The sequence below is a fragment of the Glycine soja genome, chromosome 11 (genome assembly GCF_004193775.1).
Source record: "Glycine soja cultivar W05 chromosome 11, ASM419377v2, whole genome shotgun sequence".
Taxonomy (NCBI): domain Eukaryota; kingdom Viridiplantae; phylum Streptophyta; class Magnoliopsida; order Fabales; family Fabaceae; genus Glycine; species Glycine soja.
In genome coordinates this window covers 43731765-43753551 of record NC_041012.1, presented here as the reverse complement: position 1 = coordinate 43753551, position 21787 = coordinate 43731765, and the positions used below count along the sequence as shown (strand labels likewise).

General features: G+C 33.5%; 3 protein-coding genes and 1 pseudogene across 3 annotated transcripts; 1 reads left to right on the top strand and 3 right to left on the bottom strand.

Annotated features, from left to right (window-relative positions):
* LOC114377387 (anthocyanidin 3-O-glucosyltransferase 7-like) lies at nucleotides 1-1921 on the top strand. Its single transcript, XM_028335867.1, has one exon. The coding sequence runs from the start codon at nucleotides 173-175 to the stop codon at nucleotides 1559-1561; it is 1389 nt and encodes a 462-aa protein (XP_028191668.1). The 5' UTR covers nucleotides 1-172; the 3' UTR covers nucleotides 1562-1921.
* Nucleotides 1922-2501: 580 nt separating this feature from the next.
* LOC114373324 lies at nucleotides 2502-9245 on the bottom strand (annotated as a pseudogene).
* On the bottom strand, nucleotides 9108-10705 carry LOC114373964 (myosin-binding protein 7-like). Its single transcript, XM_028331543.1, has one exon. The coding sequence runs from the start codon at nucleotides 10279-10281 to the stop codon at nucleotides 9394-9396; it is 888 nt and encodes a 295-aa protein (XP_028187344.1). The 5' UTR covers nucleotides 10282-10705; the 3' UTR covers nucleotides 9108-9393.
* Nucleotides 10706-17075: 6370 nt separating this feature from the next.
* LOC114375683 (L-type lectin-domain containing receptor kinase IX.1-like) lies at nucleotides 17076-19516 on the bottom strand. The gene has a single exon (XM_028333533.1). It carries the CDS (start codon nucleotides 19465-19467, stop codon nucleotides 17425-17427), a length of 2043 nt encoding a protein of 680 aa, XP_028189334.1. The 5' UTR covers nucleotides 19468-19516; the 3' UTR covers nucleotides 17076-17424.
* Nucleotides 19517-21787: the final 2271 nt, after the last annotated feature.

Sequence of the window (21787 nt, the reverse complement as noted above, 5' to 3'; positions counted from 1 at the left end):
GTTGGAAACTAAAACAAGGGAAGGCTTGTTTTGAGTTGAAAGCTGGTTACATATTATTTACTACACCATGAATAGATACAAATAGACATTCACAAACCAGTAATCACACTGCACTCTCAAATCTCAATATCAAGTCTCCAACCCAACCAAACTCCATTGCTCTCACCAAACCATGAAAAACTCACAAGAGAAGAAACATGTCGCAGTGTTTGTTTTCCCCTTTGGAAGCCACCCTGTTCCCCTCTTAAACCTTGTGCTCAAGCTAGTTCATGCCACTCCCAATAACTTGAAATTCTCATTCCTAGGCACTGAACACTCCAACAAACCTCTTCTCTCAAAACCCCACATCCCAGACACCATCAAGTTCTATAGTATAAGCGATGGAGTCCCAGAGGGTCATGTCCCAGGTGGCCACCCAGTTGAGAGAGTAAACTTTTTTCTTGAGGCTGGTCCTGAGAACTTGCAAAAGGGTATAGACATGGCAGTGGCAGAGACTAAAGAGAGTGTCACTTGCATCATCGCTGATGCTTTTGTCACACCTTCTCTCCTTGTGGCTCAACACTTGAACGTTCCATGCGTTCTAGTTTGGCCTCCTTTGTCATGTTCTCTCTCTGCACATTTTCACACCGACTTAATACGCCAGAAATATGATAACAACAGTGACAAAAACACCCCTTTGGATTTCATTCCTGGGTTGTCAAAGATGCGAGTTGAAGACTTGCCAGAAGATGTGATCAACAGTACTGACAGCGAAGAGGAGACACTGTTTTCAAAGACACTAGCTTCATTGGGAAGTGTCTTGCCACAAGCTGAGGCAGTGGTTGTGAATTTCTTTGAGGAACTAGATCCACCGTTGTTGGTTCATGACATGAGGTCAAAGTTGAAGAGTTTTCTCTACGTTGGTTTTCTGACTCTTTCAGTGCCTCTACCACCCTTGCCTCCATCAGACACAGATGCAACAGGGTGCTTGTCATGGCTGGATCACAAGCAGAAGCAGAATAATGGTGTTGGGTCAGTGGCATATGTTAGCTTTGGGACAGTGGTGACCCCACCTCCTCATGAGATTGTGGCAGTGGCTGAAGCATTGGAAGCAAGTGGTGTTCCCTTTCTTTGGTCTCTCAAGGAGCATCTGAAGGGTGTTCTGCCAAGAGGGTTTCTTGAGAGAACAAGTGAGAGTGGGAAAGTTGTGGCTTGGGCCCCACAGACTCAGGTTTTGGGACATGGTTCTGTGGGTGTGTTTGTGACACACTGCGGGTGTAACTCGGTGTTTGAGAGCATGTCCAATGGGGTGCCTATGATATGCAGGCCTTTCTTTGGGGATCATGGGTTGACTGGAAGGATGGTTGAGGATGTTTGGGAGATTGGTGTGAGAGTGGAAGGTGGAGTGTTCACCAAAGATGGGTTGGTGAAATGCTTGAGGCTGGTTCTGGTGGAGGAAGAGGGGAAAAAGATGAAGGAAAATGCAATCAAGGTGAAAAAGACAGTTGTGGATGCAGCAGGACCACAAGGGAAAGCAGCACAAGATTTCAACACTTTGCTGGAAGTGGTTTCTAGATCTTAATTAATTAGTGAGAAAAATGTTTTGAATATCAACTTTTTTATTGGTTGAAGTTTTTAGAAAACTAGAAAAAATGATGTGTTTCATATCGTATTTGATGATCCAATAAGATGATTTTGTAATTTTTAATATATTTCAACCAACCAATAAGAGAGTGTATATTTCAATTAATATGAGTGTATTAGAGAGGATATTATTAGTCGTGGTGGTCACTTTCCGAAAGTGTTTGGAATGTTTTATTTTTAATATCCTTTTCTCTTGTTTTATGCTGTGAATGTATGGCGAAAAATAAATGTCTCATGATCGTTCATTGCTCGGAGCATTTGAACAGAAATAAAAAATGGAGAAAGTTGGATTCTTGGATTGAGGATTCCCACCAGTACGTCAAGTGAGAAGGAAACTTGAATTTCAATGATCAACTAAGATTATTCATTAACCTAAAATCTTTGTTATTATTTACATTAACTTTGTAAAAGAAATTAATAAATTTTACTAGTCTCTTTATATTCGACTCTACAATTATACAATTTTTTTATATAAAAAAGTATAGAATTAAATTCGTTTGTTTATGTCACTCGTTAGTAAATATGATTCCATGAGTTCCTAATCTCCTTCTTGATACTTTGTCATTTTCCTCGTTTTGAACTCAAGCTCTGACCTTAAACGAAAAAAACAAGTTGAATCATATTTTGTAATTAGTAATTGAATATAATATTGTGCTAATGATAACATAATTATAGTTTCCATTCAGCACCAAAAAAAAAAAATTATAGTTTCCTATATTTAGAATGTATATAGTGTCAGGTTGAAAGTTCATACCCTTGCTCTCGAGAGATTCAAGTATTCCTATAACAAATTAACAATACACAAATACAAGAATAATTTTAAAAGAATTATTCTTTATTTTAATTATTTATTGATTTTTCTAGAATCTAATGAATAAAATTAAATACTTATTATAATTATTAAATTTCAATAAAATGAATGCAAAGAATGAGAAGAGTTACTCTTTAGAGTAAACTAATTCCTTCTCTTATAAAAATAGGTGGGTGTATTACTTACATAAGAATTTGATAAGGATACGAAATGAAGTTGAAAATATAAGATAATAGTTTAACAGGATTTATTTGAGTAAAAAGGTTTCTGAGGCAATATATAAAAGTTAACTCCTGCCTTGCCTATCATTCGAAAAATTGTACCAATTTCAAATCCAAGGGTATAACCAATATCACATGCAAAATTGAAAAGGAAGAGCTAGCTTAGGGAGAAATCACTATACCGTAGAAATTGAGATCGCCAGCAAATGAGGCCTTGTTGCCAGTAAATGAGAAAAAGGGCAAAGGAACTGGAAACATTGATGCCCACCTAGTTCAAATGCAGTCACACGTGAGTATCCATAATATATATATATATATATATCTATATATATATATATATAGTGAGAGGACCTTTTTCATGTGAGAGTGAGAGAAATAAACATTGAGTGTTAAATCTCATTGTGAATGGTGAAGATTAAAACACAACTCATCAAGTTTTTTAAAAAGTCACATGACTTGGTAGAAAACATCCCACTAAGTTGACAAACCTGCCCAGCCTCAATCTCGGCCTGAAATTTCCTCGCAGCCACACTAGATGTGGTAAATATAGAAGCACCGTTTCCATACCTGTTGTAAAAGTCACAGTAAGAGATAAATGACAGTTCAACAAATACAAATGAAATGGATTAGTTGTTAACCAATGTACTTGTTTTCATTGATAATGTTTATGGCCTCTTCCAAGCTATCAGCCTGAAGTTAAAAAGTAAAAATGAAAAACTGTGTCAGCAGAACATTATATTGAGCCAAAATGAAAAATCCAAGGCAGATGGGGCCTCTTACTTTAACAAATAATGACAAATAAAACATTTCCAAATTAGAGAATGCTAAGTATGAGACAAATAAAATGCACCTCCATGAGAAGAACTGGTCCAAAGATCTCCTCCTTCACAGGCCATGATAGAGAGATATCAAGTTTAGCTTTAAGTATAATTAACACTCAAGTCTTTCTACTTTCTGGAATTCTTTAGTAAACACCAACAGATTGGTGATTAAATTAGTGCTAAAATACCTTGTAGCACTCCATGTTGGCAGTGACATCTGATAAGATGGTTGGGTCAATAAAATTGCCAGATTCATACCCTAGGACCTACTTGATATGCACGAAAGAATTGTTGAGCAGTCTTAATTGAGGATTATTACTTTGATTACAATCTTTGTATGCATAAACCTTTCTGCTGCCTTTGAGTTTCAGAACATTCCCAGGTCAATTGCTATGCTAATTGCTAAAGATTGAAGAGGTATATTGATCGTATATGAAAAAGTATAGAAATGTCTACCAACAACGCAATATGAAATGAAGTGATTGAGACTATAAAAGCTACCACTATATTTCTTCCATCGAGCACTAATCTGGCACCACTTTCAACCCCAGATTGAATTAATTTATGTATTCGCTCCTTTGCCTGTGCAGTGGGTAAGATTGCGAGAATATTTAAGAAACATATAACTACAATGTATACAAGATCAATATGGAAATGTGATGCACTGAATAGTAATTCTTAAACAATAATCTGAAGATTTGCTATTAGTTCAAGAGCCAAACACATACCTGTTTGCTAATGACTGGACCAAGGTCTGCATCAGGTTTAGTTCCAACATTTACTTTAAGAGCTTTGGCATGCTCCAGAAGTTTACTTTCCCTGGAAAAATATTGTAAAGGCTAAAGGATGAAGTTATTATACTTGAAAGATTATAAATACATGGTTAAAAGTAAGTTTTATGAGGCCAGATAACTAAAGTCAATTTCCTCACCAAGACTGCATCACAAACAAATCGAAATACTTGGAACAGTCACCAGTATTATCAAAAGGATGGAAAGAATTAACCATTCCTGCTAATTTGCACAGCAGTATCAATGTTCAAAAAATGTGATTATATTTTGGAGATGTTGAATTATGTCTTGGGAAAGGAAGAGTGGTGATTCAGTTTGGCACACACCAAAGACATCCAGATCATTTTGGAACAAGCACTAGAGGAAGAGCATAAAATTGCTTCAAGCGCAAGATGACACCACAAAAATCATAATAAAACAAATTGAATAAGAACTTGATAGAGAAAGATACCACAGTTTTGAGCCTCCAACAAAAACAACAGTGCTGAGAGCCATGCACCTTTGACCAGCAGCACCAAAACCTGCAGCAACTAAAGCATTTACATTAGCATCAGGCATTACAACCACATGATTTTTGGCCCCCATATTAGCCTGAATACAAATTTTTATTAGGTTCAAAATTTCTGATCACTACCATGAGCAGTAAGAAACAATTTTGCTAAGGGGAGGAGAAAGCTAAGTGCATCCACCTGAACACGTTTCCCTTTAGCTGCTGCTCTAGCATATATGTGCATTCCAGCCTATACAAAATAAAAACATCAAAAAAGGATATTTAAGAGGAGAATTTCAGTTAAGAAAAAATAGCATTTGAATCACTAGTCATCTTGCATCTTTTTATGTAAGTACCGTTAAATTGTAAAATAATTCAATTTTGCTAACATAAAACAGGATTGCCTAGGCATCACATAAAAGCAGTAAAGCTAAACGAAACATTAGATGACTTACAACATTTGAACCAACAAAAGATACGGCTTTGATGTCATCATCGTCTCAAATAGCATTCACAATATCCTGTCATCAATTGGATTATTAAGACAATTAATAAACAAGAAAAGCAAAGCACAGAAAGTGGCATGGGCGCATCAAAATTGTTGTTATATGCAACTCTCCGATTTAAAACTTGAATACATGATGCAATTAATTACCAAATACCAAATAAGCCCAAGAGTTCCTTTACTTGGAAATTTTTTCGAGAAACAAGTGAACAAGTGAAGAACAAAAGTTTAATTAGAAAAGATTATAGCATACATGGGTTCCATGAACTATATTTAAGACACCCTCAGGCAAACCAGCTTCCATTGCCAATTCTGCAAGCATTACAGAAGCACCTGGAAAAATGCCAAAGTTATGATATCCAATTCTTTCTGCCATAAGTTGCATGTAACCAAAAATGATGAATCATGAAAGTGGACAGCATACTGTATATTTCTGAGTTCTGCCAGTTAAGTTTGCTATTACCATAGAAGCATGCTGCACGTACCATTACATGGATGGGGAAGAAAAACTCAAGGGTGGACGATAATATTTAGTATTCCATTACTTGATGGATAAATAAGAACACATTTATCAGTCATCACAAAAGCAAAATTAATATAGACTTCTCAAACTGTAAGATCTGACATTCTTCCTAATATTATCTATTCAGAAATTAAATTTAATAAGATGATCCATGTGAGGCAGAAACATGGACACAATCAAAAAGGCAAGACACACATTTTACTTCGGTGACACTAGTTTCCTTTCTTGCTAGAGTATCACTTGCAAAATGCAAACTTAATCTGCAAAGTAACTCGTCCTTAATTAGTTTAAATGGATTTAATGGATTAGTTTGATCAGTGCCTATGGCTTTCATGGATTTGGTGAACAAGATTTTAATGAAATGAACGAGAGAGGAGTGAAACCTGATGCAATAACCTTCCTTGCAGTTTTATCTGCTTGAAATCATGCTGGCCTTGTAGCTGAGGGGCACCAGATATTCAAACAAGTACAAGCAGATTGTAAAATTCCATTAACTATAGAGCATTATGAATGCCTAGTCGATCTTCTTGGAAGGTCAGGGAAGCTTGAAGATGCTCTGAAAATACTGAGAACAATGCCCATGAAACCAAGTGCAAGAATATGGAGCTCTCTCGTGTCGGCTTGTAAGCTTCATGGCAGATTGTACATAGCAGAAATGGTCATTGGCTTGATACAGAACAAGTGAGGGAAGCCATGAAACTACAAAGGTTAAAGAAATGCTATGGGTTCAGCCGCATTGAGGCTTGACATGATGAGAGTTTCGAGCAAAGCAGAATGTAGCAAGCTTTATCCAAGAGTGGAAAAATTGTTTACATGATTATGGATAGCAACATATTGTACTCTGGTTAATATCTATTCTTAACATATATCTTTACTTTTTTAGCAAAGACAGGATTGAGGAGTAACAAAATCAATGTTTTACGATTTGATTTGGATGAATTTTTACTGCTTTTTATTAAAATAAGTATTTCATTAAAAAATCTATTTTTTCATCTTTTAAATCAAATAATATAATAAAAAAATAAGAAATTTATCAATATCATATGTGGTATTTTCTAGTATTCAATCTTAATTATAATTAATTAATTAAAATTTATTTAGTTTGAACAGTTTTTATTTGTTTTTTGTTTTATTTTTATAATAATTATAAAAGCATCCCTATAAAAATATATCATGAAATAGATTTAAAAAATGACCATTGTCAACAAACATTTTTTTTTCGATAAATGAAAGTTGAAACATCTATGGCATGGTAAGCTAGCAGAGGAATATGCATGTATTTTGGAACCTAGACTCCGTCAACATCAAAAGTAACTTATTAAATGAAACCAATTAGTTATATTTCTCTAAAGTGAGGTTTTTGATAAAACGTTATTTAACAAACCAGATATATTAAATCAAGAATCAACATTATAGCCTGCACGACTGCACCATCTAGTTTCCTTGCTAGCTATCGTCTCTTTTCTTCATATGTATTTGACATATTGCTTTTAACTAAGTAATAGAAATATGTTTAATTCCACTTTAAAAAAATGAAATAAGACATACACTCAGAAATAGGAAGAGAATTTGATAAAAAAATATCGTTTCAAGTGGACCGATTACAGTTGCATTGTTACCTCAATCACTCGCAATATCTTTAATGTGACCCTTAACAATCACCTAACTATTTTGAATCATATTGTCGCTTTGTATTGAAATCTATGGTTATCTTACCTTTTGGAAAATAAGAGAAGACAAGAAACTCTTACTGGGTGAGGAAAAAGTGATGTTGTATACTAAATGATTATTTTTCCTTCTAAAAATGTATCTCTTTTCTGGTTAATCAGAAACTTCGCATAAATTGGACAGTGCGGATTAAGAGACAGTAGCGTTTTTAGCATAACAAAATAGGAAATAAGATATGCAAATATACAATGTTACTTTTTTTACCTTCTGGCAATAACGAAAAAGAACTCTTTCCTACAGGCAGAAAAATAAACAAAAAGGGATGTAAGAGATACAGATAAAAATCTGTGAATTGTATAATATAAATAGAAAAATAGATAGAGATAAGAGTTAATAGATATTCAATGTAACAACATAATTTAAAATGTTTTATATGATTGCATTTCTTTCTTCTTTTTTTTTTTTCTTTTTACTGGATGTGATTGCATTTCTTAAATTACATAATATTGTAAAAATAATTTACCGTGTATTAATATTAAACTACTAATGTCAAAATAAAAGATTAAACTGTCGTAAAAAAACTTAAAATAATAGTAATTTTTATTGAACTAAATAATTTTATTTCCTTTCTCACTTCCGAAATTAATGCTGATAACAACCCCGAGTAAATATTACAGGACCTTCCAAGCTTTTTAGAAATGTTTAAGTCCTTAATCATTACATTAGTTTGGATGAAAGGTTTACGAAATACTTTTATTAATTATAATCAAACATGATGGGTGGAAGCGCAAGCATACACACAGCACTTCACACATCCTGTCCTCAATTCACCCTGATGTTATCATGTTCATGTTTTGATGTAATGGACTCATTGGCAATCCTCTGCCCCGTGTTGTAGTGCATTAGTTGTTGCTTGTGGGTCTTTTGTCCTCACCCAAAAATACCAAAACTTATTCATATGTCGATTAGATGTTAAATTTAATTTCTACAATATATTTTTTTCTGAAATTTGTAAGAATCTTTAGAACATGAAAGTTGTTTTCGTTCTAAACTTCTTATTTTTTTCAAAAATAAAAATGGCAGTGCTACAGTGATCACATTATTTTAGGATGCTGTGTTAACATCAACTAACATTGTGTCAATACCGAGCAAGTACATACTCAAGAGTCTGAACTCTGAACATCAAAGGTTACAATTAATGTGAATATCTGTGTCATTACCTGAAGATTGAAACGTCTACAAGATGGTACGCTAACTGAGGAATATGCATGTATCTTGGAACCTAATAGTGCTCTTCATTTGAAGATTACTAATTTTTGAACAGAAATGAACTTCCTTTATAGTTGATACTTCATACACAGTCTCGTGTTATCACTAAATTCCAGACATTGAGAAATGAACTTCTAAATCTCCTAGAGGATTATGAAAAAGTCGAAGATATTAGGCAAAGATTAGTGCTTCCTACATTACCCGACAAGCCCCACTTGACACTGGCACTGGCCCATCTGATTGATTCAACCTCCAGTACCAGGTTGCTTTCTCATTCATGAGATGCCTAATCCTACTACCATCATTCAATGAAACTATCTACTTACATTTTTCTAAAGTGAGGTTTTAACAAAAGCAAAACCAGATACAAAATCAACAATCAAGATTGTAAATTATCTCCTCCGTATCACAATTTAAAACCTTGGTCAAATACTTGCCCTGTCAAGTGAGAACAATTAGTGTAGTAAACCTGAACCAACTTTAAACCTATTCCAATCCCCACCATGACAACAGACACACGCATTATTAACACATATTGTGTAGCTTTTCACCAACATTGTGAATAAAACAAACAAATAAATAAATACAATTTACAATAGAAAGGCAAAAAAAGGCATTTTTCATTGAGGAACCATGTCCATGTCCATGTGCATGTGGATGAGCATGCAAACTTACAAGTGCTGTGGTGTGTGTGGGGGTGAGTGATTTCTAGAAGAAGAAGCATCTGCATCATCATATTCAATAGAGAAATTCAAGAATCCACTGCTATCTTCATCACCATCATCATCATTACCATCATAATCATGATCATCATAATAATCATCATCACTGGCTGTGCCTTGGAGTTCCTGTTCTTGTTCTTGTTCTTGAAGCTGCTGTATCTCTTGATCATTGACGAACTGTCTAAGCCTCTCTCTCAAAACCCCTAACTGACGCTCTAGAAGGTTCTTCTGCGACTCCACCTGCACCACCGTCCACCGGAGCGACTCGATGACCTCGAGATCGTACTCCTGCTTCTGCTCCACCACGCGCTGGAACTGCTTGGCCTGAATCTCCACGGCGCTCTTCTCGCTCTGCAGCCGCAGAATCATGGACATGGCCTCCTCCGCCGCGGACGCCGCCGCCCCCTGCTCCTGCTCGATCTCCGCGCACGCCGCGTTGTACCGCTGCCGCTCCTCCTTCACCATCCTCCTGAGCGACATTACGTCGAACACCTCGTCCTCCAAACTCTCCTCTCTGAACAAATTCTCCTCCTCCTTCGAATTCGAATTGTCGTCTCTCGACGACGACGACGACGATTTCTCGTGGTTGGAGATGAGGAGCGGAGAGCGGAGAAACTTTAGACAGAAGAAGAAGATCAAGAGGAGGCCGAGGAAGTTGAAGAGGCGCGAGAAGTAACCGAGGAGGAGGAAGCCACAACCGAGTTCACTGGCTTGCGTGATGAACTTGAAGGTGGAAGGGAAATCCATGAACATGAGAAGAAGGAAGCGAAGAGAGAAACGAAGGAACCTCAGGTAGAAACCGAGAACAGGAGCAACCAACAAACCCAGAGTCTGCATCTGGGTGAGGTTAACAGATTTTGACTCAACAACACCCAATCCCAATCCAAAGGGAAAATAATGGAGGGATTGCGAGGAACAAAACAAAGGCCAAAAGGGGGGGTTATTGGCGTTATTGGATTGTCAATGAATGTTGTTGTATGTGGAAATGGAACATTGGTTATGTTATGTTTTTGGTTGGTTTGGCGTTACAAGGGTAGAGGAACAAGAAGTACTACCATTCTTCTTCACTAACTACCCTTGTAAGCTCGGAGAGAGAGAGAGAGAAAGTATTCTAGTCATGTTATGAAGAAGAAGAAGATGAAGAAACTGGGATTGGGGGGATCTGATCCAGAGGCGAAGAAATAGAGGTGTGAGCAATCAGCATCGGTTATGCTCACATTACTCGGACCATTTCAGAGATTAATGTTTCCATGCCGTTACACATGTATTAATCATTATTCATTATTCATTATTCTTTTTCAATGCAATATAAACAATAATCAACATAATCATTTATGTACAACAGTAAAAAAAAAAAAAAATCAGTAATGAACTCTTTTAACGTATATAAAATAGTACGTGTTCAGGTTTGGTCTCTTCCTAGATTTTTTTTTTTTGAGGAAGAACTCTCCTCCTAAATACACTCACAAAACTAAATAAGTAAATACGAATAATAATAACAATATATTTGAGTGATATATAGTATTATTATATACGCTTACAAAAAAAAATTGAGTGATCCTTGGTTAAAAATAATAATAAATTTTAGGGACGACTTATTACTAGTAACCAATCCAGGGGTAACAATTAAAAACAATACGTGGAGTTTGAGTTTTTTTTATTAAATTTTATTAAAGTTCCACTACTACTACAAATTAAGTTTAAATCTTTTAAGTTTAAGTTTTACGGATAAAAGAAAAATATGATTGAAGAAGATATTTTATTGCATTAAACTTTTTTTATTAAGAGTGATTAACTACTATATATGTATATATATATATATATAGAGGTCTAATATTATTGTAAAAAAACACAACTCGTCACTAAAGTGCTTTCTACAAAATTTCTACTATCAATCTAAGGAAAAATATTAAAGGGGAAAGGGTACCGAAATTCTTATTGAAGAAAATTTTCAAAGATTATTATCTATATCAATTACCAAATGAGATGGATTTACAATAAAAATAAATTTCTATATTTACAATATATTTATTATATCTTTATATTCCAGCTTCACTGATCTCTTTAAGGTAAAATAAATTTAAGTTATTTATTCTTTTTTTTAGAGTAAGTTATTTTTTTCTTTAAATTTGTCAGATTTTCCAATTTTAGATTGGAGTATCATATATTTATTTTAAATTTTTATAAAAAAAAACAAATTATTATGAACCTACATTGATAATAAATAAATATAGTTGATAAGTTATCAATTAATAATATTTTTATGACAAAAATAACTTGTCTTTGTCTTTTTTTCCCTATAAATTAAAATGCGTAAAACATAGAAAGTCTTTTACTATTATTTTGTATCTTATCTTTTTTTTTACAGTGTTAGAATATATTTCAAGGTTCAAAGCATACTTATAAATGTACTTATAACTTGTCCACCAAAATTCACCAAATTCAAATTTACCATATCTCTGTGGGATAATTATATTTCATATTATAAACTCTGTGGTGTCCTTTCTAATTATTTTTTTGGGAAGAGTAAAAGAAATTCTCTACCACATGAAAAAGTCCAAATAAAAGAAATTGAAATGGTATAGTTTTTAATTAAATTTGAAAAAAAAATATAATGCAGTAGACTAGGAAATTCTCCATCAAACCCTTAGGATTTTTGGCTTCAAATATGATTACATCTCTAATTATGCATCTCCAGAAGAAGAAAAAAATCTAATTATGCATTGGATCTTCTCAACTTCCATCTAATTTTAAAATTTTAAATTATTATCAAATTATAATTTAGATATAAGATAAATTTAATATAATAATTATCTTAAAAATTGCGTCAATCATAATTTATACTGTTATTTTACACCATCAATATATATATATATATATATATATGATTAATAAACTCTTTTAAGAAATTAGCAAAAATAATAATTAAAAAAATATAGCCGTTGTCGTGCGGTATCTTACTCGTTTGCCACGTGAGAAAAGGATAAAAGGATAGTAATATTGCTATGCCTTCTGAATTATCAATTAATAAACCAACGGCTACATCAGTTTATTATACCACGGATTAATGGGCTCATGTCAAGAAATTCTTCAATTACTGTATAAATAGTATATTTTAATAATTATTATATTATTTTATTGCTTTTAATTGAATAATATATTTTTAAAAAAATTATCGTTGAATTAAATTTTTTTCCACATAAATTATCCATACAAAATTTCATATTAATCTAAAATAATTTTTTATCTCTTTTATATAAATTAACATCAACTTAATATAAATATTTTAAAATATACTAAAATAGATCATTTCTTATTGTTTTTCAATTTTAATAAAATTTAATATAAATGATCTTTGTGATACATAAATATGATTCAACGGCTGGATTAATAAAAATCATAATCATCTAAAAATTAGATATTGACTTGTTTAAATTGAATTTTAATTTAATCATCTATTATTTTTAATTTTAACTTAAGTGTTGTTATTATTAATTATAATTTTTTATTATAAAAATTATTTTTATTTGAAGCACCTTGTGTGTATATATTAACTTTAGTTTGGATTTTTTAACATAGTTCATTTATTTTTTAATCGAAATACATTAATAAGTTATACTGTCAGTGAATTTTAAGATAATTCTTAGTTATGCATGATTTATTAATTAACATGCTCTAACTAAAAATAAATAAAATTATATACATTAATATATCCAAAAAGTATTTATTAAGAAACATTCATTTATTTTTTAGGTAAATTTTAAAATATACTCAAGTTATAACTTAATAAGACTAACTCTAAAAAAGAAATGAGTGTACGTTAATAAATCTCTATAAAGTTTGAGTTTGAAAAATGTTTGATGAAAATTTAATATGTTGAGTAAAAAAAAAAAATATATATATATATATATATATATATAATTAGATTTATGATGTGATAAGAAAAAGCAAATAAGAGAAATGAAATATACATGTATGTGAGATACATAAAATTATAATGGGCACATATATTTCTACTCATGAAGTTTCATGGGAGTACGGACTGCATGGGTTCTCCGTAATTCATCCCCAACCTCAACTACGTACGTACCATATATAAAAATGTTCCTGAAATAAACATCTCTATACCCACCATTATCACATCCCTATTTAGTATTTATCAATTCCCATGCTAAAATATTATTAATCGAATAAACTTTCTGAATACCAATTGATACAGATAGAATGATCATTTATCAATTTGTGTTCCCTTGAGTATTGACAGTCTTGGTCAAATTAGGAATGGTTACGTGCAAAAGATTCAATGCCATATTGCACCATGTATAAGGCACGAGAAAATGAATTCTTTTTAGGTTAGATCCTATCAACAATGTTTAAAAAAATGCGTTACAAACTAGGCAAATCCACAGTCTACAGCTCCTGTTGGAAATTGGAATATGCACACATGACGACCGCATCAAGACAAGAGATCATGATTCTTTGCATGTTTTAAAAAACCGCACAAGCTGCAGTTATTGATCAAATGTCTAACATTTGTTAAGTTTTTTTTTTTGTTATAATAAATAAAACATTTTATAAGGCTGAAATTTTATGCAATTATTTTGAAGGATAGAGGATTTGGAACTCTACCGCTAATTAATATTTGGAATGGTTCAACTATCCTTGCTTTTCAAAAGTAAACACGAAAAAAAAAATAGTCACTGCAGCTGATAGGTAAAACTTATTTAATAAGGAACCAAAGGAAGTAGTAGAAAATACAGGCACAAAGATGGAATCAAAGGTGCAAGCAGGGGTGCAGAAAGTAGACAAGTCCAAGAGGAAGATTACAAAGTCATCGTACCTTAAAGACTTCATATAGAAAAATTGGCTGTGCTGGTAGCATAATCTTGTTAGAATAAGTTGTCTGCCATTAGGGAATAAATATAACAAATTTGTTATTTGTAATATTTTTGCATAGCAAAATGACAAATTCAGTTATTAGAAAAGTATTATAAATAGCCATGTAATAAAGCAAGATAAGGAATGAAAAATACAAAATCATTTCCTCTAGCCTTCTCCTTCTTTCTTTGGAGGCGCTGGCCCTCGAAGCAAGATAAGGAATGAAAAATACAAAATCATTTCCTCTATTCAGTTATTATGTTCATTGCCCTTGATAGTTTGTGAATAAAACAACTTTGAATGAGTACTTGAACTGCTAATGAGATTGACTAGTCCAATGCAGTGCAAGTAATCTCTTAATAGTAAAAAACACGTTAGGCCAAAGATTTGAAATAATTCCAGCCATTGATAAGACCGATATGCATTCACACACATTCGTTGCATGCAGAGGGATAATAATATAATCTTAAACACTTGCTTTCAAACAAACCAACAAATATGGATACCATTTAATTTTGTTTTGAGAGAAATATGCCGTGAATGCGCCCAAATGAGTGAATCTCCTCTCAATGCATTACCAAATTAAAATGTTGAAAAAAGATTAGCTGAAAGAAATTATGAGCAACGGGGAGTTGATATATATGATAATCTAGTAGTATTTTTTGTTTTCTTCTTTTTTTAGATATGTAATGATTTATGAAATATTTATTAGTTGATACTTTTACAAATAATTTTTTTGAAGTCCTCAAAATGTAACTAAAGCAATATTTAATCTATTTTTTTATATTTAACAAATAAGAAAATTAGTAAAAATTAATGTGATAAGAGGATTCTTCAAGTTAGGTGCCCAGGCAAGGTCTGTTGTAACTGTTTGATGGAACAAGGAGGAGTGAAAACAATGTTTTCTCCTCTCAGATTCTTACAGCTGGTACCACCATTTTGGCCGGCATTAATTTCATCTGGCAAGGGATGTCATAGTCCAAGATTACAAGAAAAGACTCTTACCATGCACAATATACTTCCTAATTGCTATTCAGATTCATTCCCCCAAAGCCCCCACCTTTGAAGCAATCAATATTTTCATTTTATTGAATGTTCAGTGCAATATGCATGAAAAATAAATAAAAGAAGACCAAATTTGAAAATTTAAAGTGATTTTATATATGAAACAATTTTGGTGTAATAGTGTACAAATTAAAAAATATAACTTAATGTTGCAAAATTGTATATACATAATGTTGTGCATATATAAAATACTAGTTATATGGCGTTACGTTATTAGAAGGAAATAGCTTCATCATATATGTAAATAGAATTCAACTAGTTCATGGTTGAACATCAATGTGAGAAAAGAATGAGATATTAGAAATGAAACTAATATTTTAAATATAATATTTTGTTTATGCATGAAGTCAGAAAATCTTAAAACTCAATTTTATAGATTTTTTTTCATTTATGTGGTGTTCAATTTTTTCATTCCTACTTAATGTGAGACTTCATCTCACACTTTCACATTTATACTTCAGCATACATGCATGTGACTTCAACTATCATAATAAACAAAAGGGTTACATGTGAGAATACATATTACATATCATAGTACTCAATAGAATGCAGAAGTGCGGCAGATGTTTTGGATTCTGAGGAGCAAGTGTAAGAGCTACTTGACAAAAGCTCGGTTTTAGCAGGCCCAAAAGCATCAGCACTAGAAGATGGAGAGTTTGAAGATGCAGATGCAGTAGTTGAAGGAACAATGTAAGTAGCTTTTGGCTACGTCAATTGTAGGCATCTTAGATGGGAAAGTGGGCAATGGAGCTTCAAAATTAAGTACATGCATTGCTTCTCTAATTGTAGGCCTCAGAGTAATCTGGGTGAGCACTCCATAGGCCAACTATCATTAACCTTTCCATTTCTTGCTCATCAAAGTCTCCACACAATCTTGAATCAGATGCTTCTAACAGATTACCAATGCCAGAGTTCCCAAACCCATTCCACCATAACTACTATTTGTTCCTCACTGGCTCTTAATTCAATTGCTTTTCCACAAGCTATCTCCGAAACCACAACACCAAAACTGTATACATTTAGACTCCCACTATTTGTTCCTCACTGGCTCTTAATTCAATTTGCATTACACATACATGTGCACCTGATAAAAAAATACATACATGTGCACCTGACAAAAAAAAATACATAAATGTGCATGCATCATGCAAGGTCCTTGATTCATAGTTACTTTTCTTTCTTCGAGAATAAAAAATTGTCATCAGTCAAAAAAAAGAAAATAATTATTCAGAAAACTTTCTTATACTTCCATTTTTTTTTTGGTATTAAGGAAGTAAGGATCAACTATTACACATGCATGATTTTTTTTCACATGATTACTACTCCCATCATTTATAAGTCATAACTTGTATATGTTAATTGCGTTGAACAAACATTACTTTTGTAATATAGCTCATAATATATTTTTTTCATAGCTGGTTCAGAACATCTTCTGTAGTTTGTACTAAGAAAGCAAATGACTATTTACACCTCAGTGATCCAAAGCTGAAGATTGACTCATTTATTTTAAAGTAGTAGAATTGATTTTGATAAAATTAATTTTGAATCTGTTGTGTGTTCAAATTAATTTCAATTACAGATTTTACACACAAACGTTTGCGGTTAGAGGAATTGGTTTCTTCTTTGATAGAACTCAGACAACATCTATTTATTTTATTAAGTTGCTCAAATATTTCATAATTGTAGAATCACGTATAAGAGAGACTAATATACTTGATTCTATGCCTTTCTCTTTTCCACTTTCTGCTCTTTATTTCTTTCATTTTCTCTGTTTCTATATCACAAATTTACAAACGTACGATATCACAAGAACACAAGTGCACACACGCACATACAAATTACATAGAGTTTAAATGAACTTTACTCACAACTGTAAAAAGGAAATTTCACAGTTTCCCATTAGATAATGACTCGCCAATAGTCTGTAACCTATGCTGCATTAGAATGCCAGATGTCACCACCAAACTTAAGAAACATGGACTTTCCAGTAAAACTATGTACATCAAATTCCCCCTATTGGACACATTGTATTTGATTCTAACATGTAGCCAGAGAGAGAGAAGAAACTGAAGCAAAAATAGTACTCATTGTTGGAGAATGGTGATATGGCTCAGGCATTTTCTGTGGGAGAACTGGTAAAGGAGCTTCAAACGTAAGCACTTGAATCACTTGCCTTACAGATGGCCTGGAAGTATAATCTGGATTGGCACACCAAAGGCCAACAATCACTAAATGTTCCATTTGCTCCTCATCAAATGCTCCCCCAAGCTTTGAGTCTACTACTTCAAGTAACTTTCCCAATCTATAGAGCTCCCAAACCCACTCAAATATGGTTATTTGACCTTCCTTGGCATTAAGGTCAATTGGTTTTCTTCCACTGGCTAACTCCAACAAAACAACCCCAAAACTGTATATATCAGATTCCTTCCTAGCCTTCCCTGTAGTGCAATATTCAGGGGCTATGTAGCCCACGGTACCTGCTAAAATTGTGGTTTGTGATCCTTTCTCATGGTCAACCAGCCTAGCTAAGCCAAAATCCCCAAGCTTAGCATTGAAACTTAAGTCTAACATAACATTGCTGGATTTAATGTCCCTATGAAGAACACACTGCTCCCATTCTTCATGAAGGTACAACACTGCCAAAGCCAAGTCCATAGCAATGTTGTACCTCATCTGCCATGTCAAGATGCTTTTTCCACGATATAGGTGGGAATCTAAGCTACCATTTTGCATGAACTCATATATAAGGAGGAGATCTTTCTTCATGTGGCACCAACCAATTAGTTGTACTAAATTCCTATGCCTCAGTTGGCTGATGATCTTAACTTCAGCTGCATATTCCTTTATACCTTGCCTAGATTCTCTTGATATCCTCTTTATAGCAACATTGGAGTTTAGCTTTTTCAAATAGCCTTTATAAACACCACCAAAACCACCTTGTCCAATCTTTTGGGCCTCTGCAAAGTTATTTGTTGCACTTGCCAATTCTTTATAGCAAAATCTTTTGGGTCCAATGCCCTTTTGGAATTCATCATCCATGCTCAGATCAAAAACTGAATCTTCTTTTTTCAATTTAGCCCTCTTCCAAATAAAAATACAAACCAACCCTAAAATAAGGAAACTTGCAGCTATACCTATACCTGCTTCTATCCCCTTCAATAAACCTTTGTTGCCCTCTTGTTTAGGGCTAATATTAGCAGTGGGAAATGGTGAAGGAGAAGGATTTTGGATTGGTGGGGCTGCCATTGGAGGTATTTGATTTGACACCTTCTCATCACTTGGTAAACTTGAACGGAATGACCATGACAACAATGTGTTCATCTCAAACATAAATCCTGTAGCAGCTGAGAAGCCAAAAATAACCCTCTCTGGTAGGTAATCTCTCAAATTAACATTGCATGAGATATAACTTTTTATTGGCTTGCCATTGATTTGGTTTCCAGTGAAAGAAACATTTAAATTATGTGTACTTGCATTGTACTCAATTGCACAATAATAAACTTTCATTTGCCTAATATCAATGGACCATGGAACAGTTATGTTAGATCTCATAGAGTTGAAATTTATACCTACATGAGTGCCAGGTGGATCCCAGGAATTTTGGTGTGTGTCAAACTCCACTGCTACAAATGGATATTTAGTTGGCTTTAATAATCGGTTACCATCCACAAGACCAAGACCACCTCCTTGTTGTATTTGATTTGAAAGTGGAAGCTTTGGATCTGCAAAGAAAAAAGCGAAGCCATCTCCAAAACTAGTCTCGTTTGAGTAAATGACAAATGAAAATTCGGTAGTGAAGTCGGTGAGTTTTCCTGAGCTCATGTCCCACAGTTGCAATAACTTAAAACTTGTGACTCTCCCAACACTGTAAGCATTGCTTTGGTACCTTGTGGTTGCAGTAAGTTGAATTTCTGAATGTGACAAAGTAGCATCACCTTCAATCCTGGCATCATTATACTCAAACCCTTGGTAATGAAATGAAAGTGGGTTTACAAAAGTAATCATAAGAAAGAAAACGATTCCCCTTGCATAACAGAATAGGTGGCTGGTTGCATGGAGACCAACATGGGAAGTAGCCATCTCTGGGTGAGAGTTGATTTTGAAACCTTTCCTTGCCACTAAATCATAACATGCAATGTACAAATGAGTCTTATGTAATTGCTCAAATTTGATTTTCTTATTTATGTAACTTGGACAGTGATTTTATGAGTTGTTTTTTATGAGTTTTGTAATGTACAAATGAGTCTTATGTAATTGCTCAAATTTGATTTTCTTATTTATGTAACTTGGACAGTGATTTTATTCGTTGTTTTTTATGAGTTTTGTATCTGTATAGTTGTCTTGTAGTTCTGCCTCAGCTCACCTTGCAATATTGAAGATTAGAGTTCACTTTTTTAATTAAAATCAATATGACTAAGTCACACTCACAGGACCCATACCCATACGATATGAAGTCCAAACCGCTAGGCCTGCTGAGTATACCATTTCAGCTGATGAAGTGTTATGTTGACCAATAAAAGGGATGATGAAATGTAATGAACTTACATTCATTTTAATAATATTCGAGCTTAATGTTTCTTATATTTAATTCAATTTTTTCCAACAATATCACTTGCTTTCTTTAGTACAATTTTTTGTAATATAGCTCATGATATAGTTTTTTATACTCTGGTTCAAAACTACTTCTGTAGTTTGTACTACTAAAGAAAACAAGTGATATTGTTGGAAAATGTAAAGTTCCACATAATTGGGATGAAGAAAAGTGAAGAGTATATAAGTTGGGGTGTTATGTATGAAACTGTTTATTTGACCAACTCCTACTTCTATACCAGCCCAACAATCAGGACTCTTAAAAAGATCACTGAATTTACACAAAAACGAGTGGCATGATTTGGTGTCAAATCGGTTTCTACTATATTAGAAATCAGACAACATCTATTTATTTCATTAAGTTGTACAAATATTTCATAATTGGAGAATCATATATATTATAAAGAGCAGAGACTAATGTACTGGGCTCTATGCCCTTCTCTTTTCCACTTTCTGCTCTGTGTCTTTCATACTCTCTATTTTATATCACAAGTATACAAACGTACGGCACAATTCACAAGAACACAAGTGCACACACGAGCATGCAAAGAGTTTACATAAACTTTACAAATAACTGCAAAAAAAGGAAACTTATCAGTTCCCCATCAGATAATGACTCGCCTATATGCTGTAAGTTATGCTGTACAAGAATGTGAGATGTCACCACAAAACTAAAGAAACATGAACTTAACAATAACTTTATGTACATCAAATTCCCCTATTGATCACATTGTATTTGGCTCTCACATGTAGCTGGAGAGGGAGAAGAAACTGCAGCAAAAATTGTACTCAAAGTTGGAGAATGGTAATTTGGCTTAGGCATTTTCTGTGGGAGAACTGGTAAAGGAGTTTCAAACTTAAGCACTTGAATCACTTGCCTTACAGATGGCCTGGAAGTATAATTTGGATTGGCACACCAAAGGCCAACAATCACTAAATGTTCCATTTCCTCCTCATCAAATGCTTCCCCAAGCTTTCAGTCTACTACTTCATGTAACTTCCCCAATCAATGTGATGTCCCACAGGTGCAATGACTCAAAACTTGTGACTCTCCCAACACTGTAAGCATTGCTTTGGTACCTTGTGGTCGAAGTGAGTTGGATTTTTGAATGTAACAAAGTAGCATCTCCTTCAATCCTGGCATCATCATAGTCAAACCCTTGGTAATGAAATAAAAGTGGGTTTACAAAAGTAATCATAAGAAGTAAGAAAATGATTCCCCTTGCATAACAGAATATTAGATGGTTGGTTGCATGGAGACTAACATGGCAAGGAGCCATCTCTGGGTGAGAATTTATTTTGAAACCTTTCTTGGCTTCTAATTATATCATACATGTACAAATGAGTCTTGTGATTGCTCAACTTTGATTTTCTTATTTATGTAACTTAGACAGTGATTTTATTCGTTGTTTTTATGAGTTTTGGATTTGTATAATCGTCTCATAGTTCTTCCTCTGCTAACAATATAGAAATGAGCACGGCCACAAACCTCTTCTCGAATATCGAATGAAGCTTAGAGTTCACCTTTTTATTTAATAGTCAAACCGCTAGGCCTGCTGAGTATGCCATTTCAGATGATGAAATGTAATGAATTCATTCATTAATAATTTGAGCTTAATGTTTGGTTACATTTAATTCTATTTTCTCCAGCTATATTCTCTCTAGCCCAAATTTCTGTCCTTTTCATGATTTGTCACGGACTATATTTTATATCTTAACCTTAGGCTAGTTTAACTTGTTTTATGAAATGGGGACTAAGATTGGTACACTAGTATTAAGATTTTGTTACGAGAAAGATAAAAGTTGCATC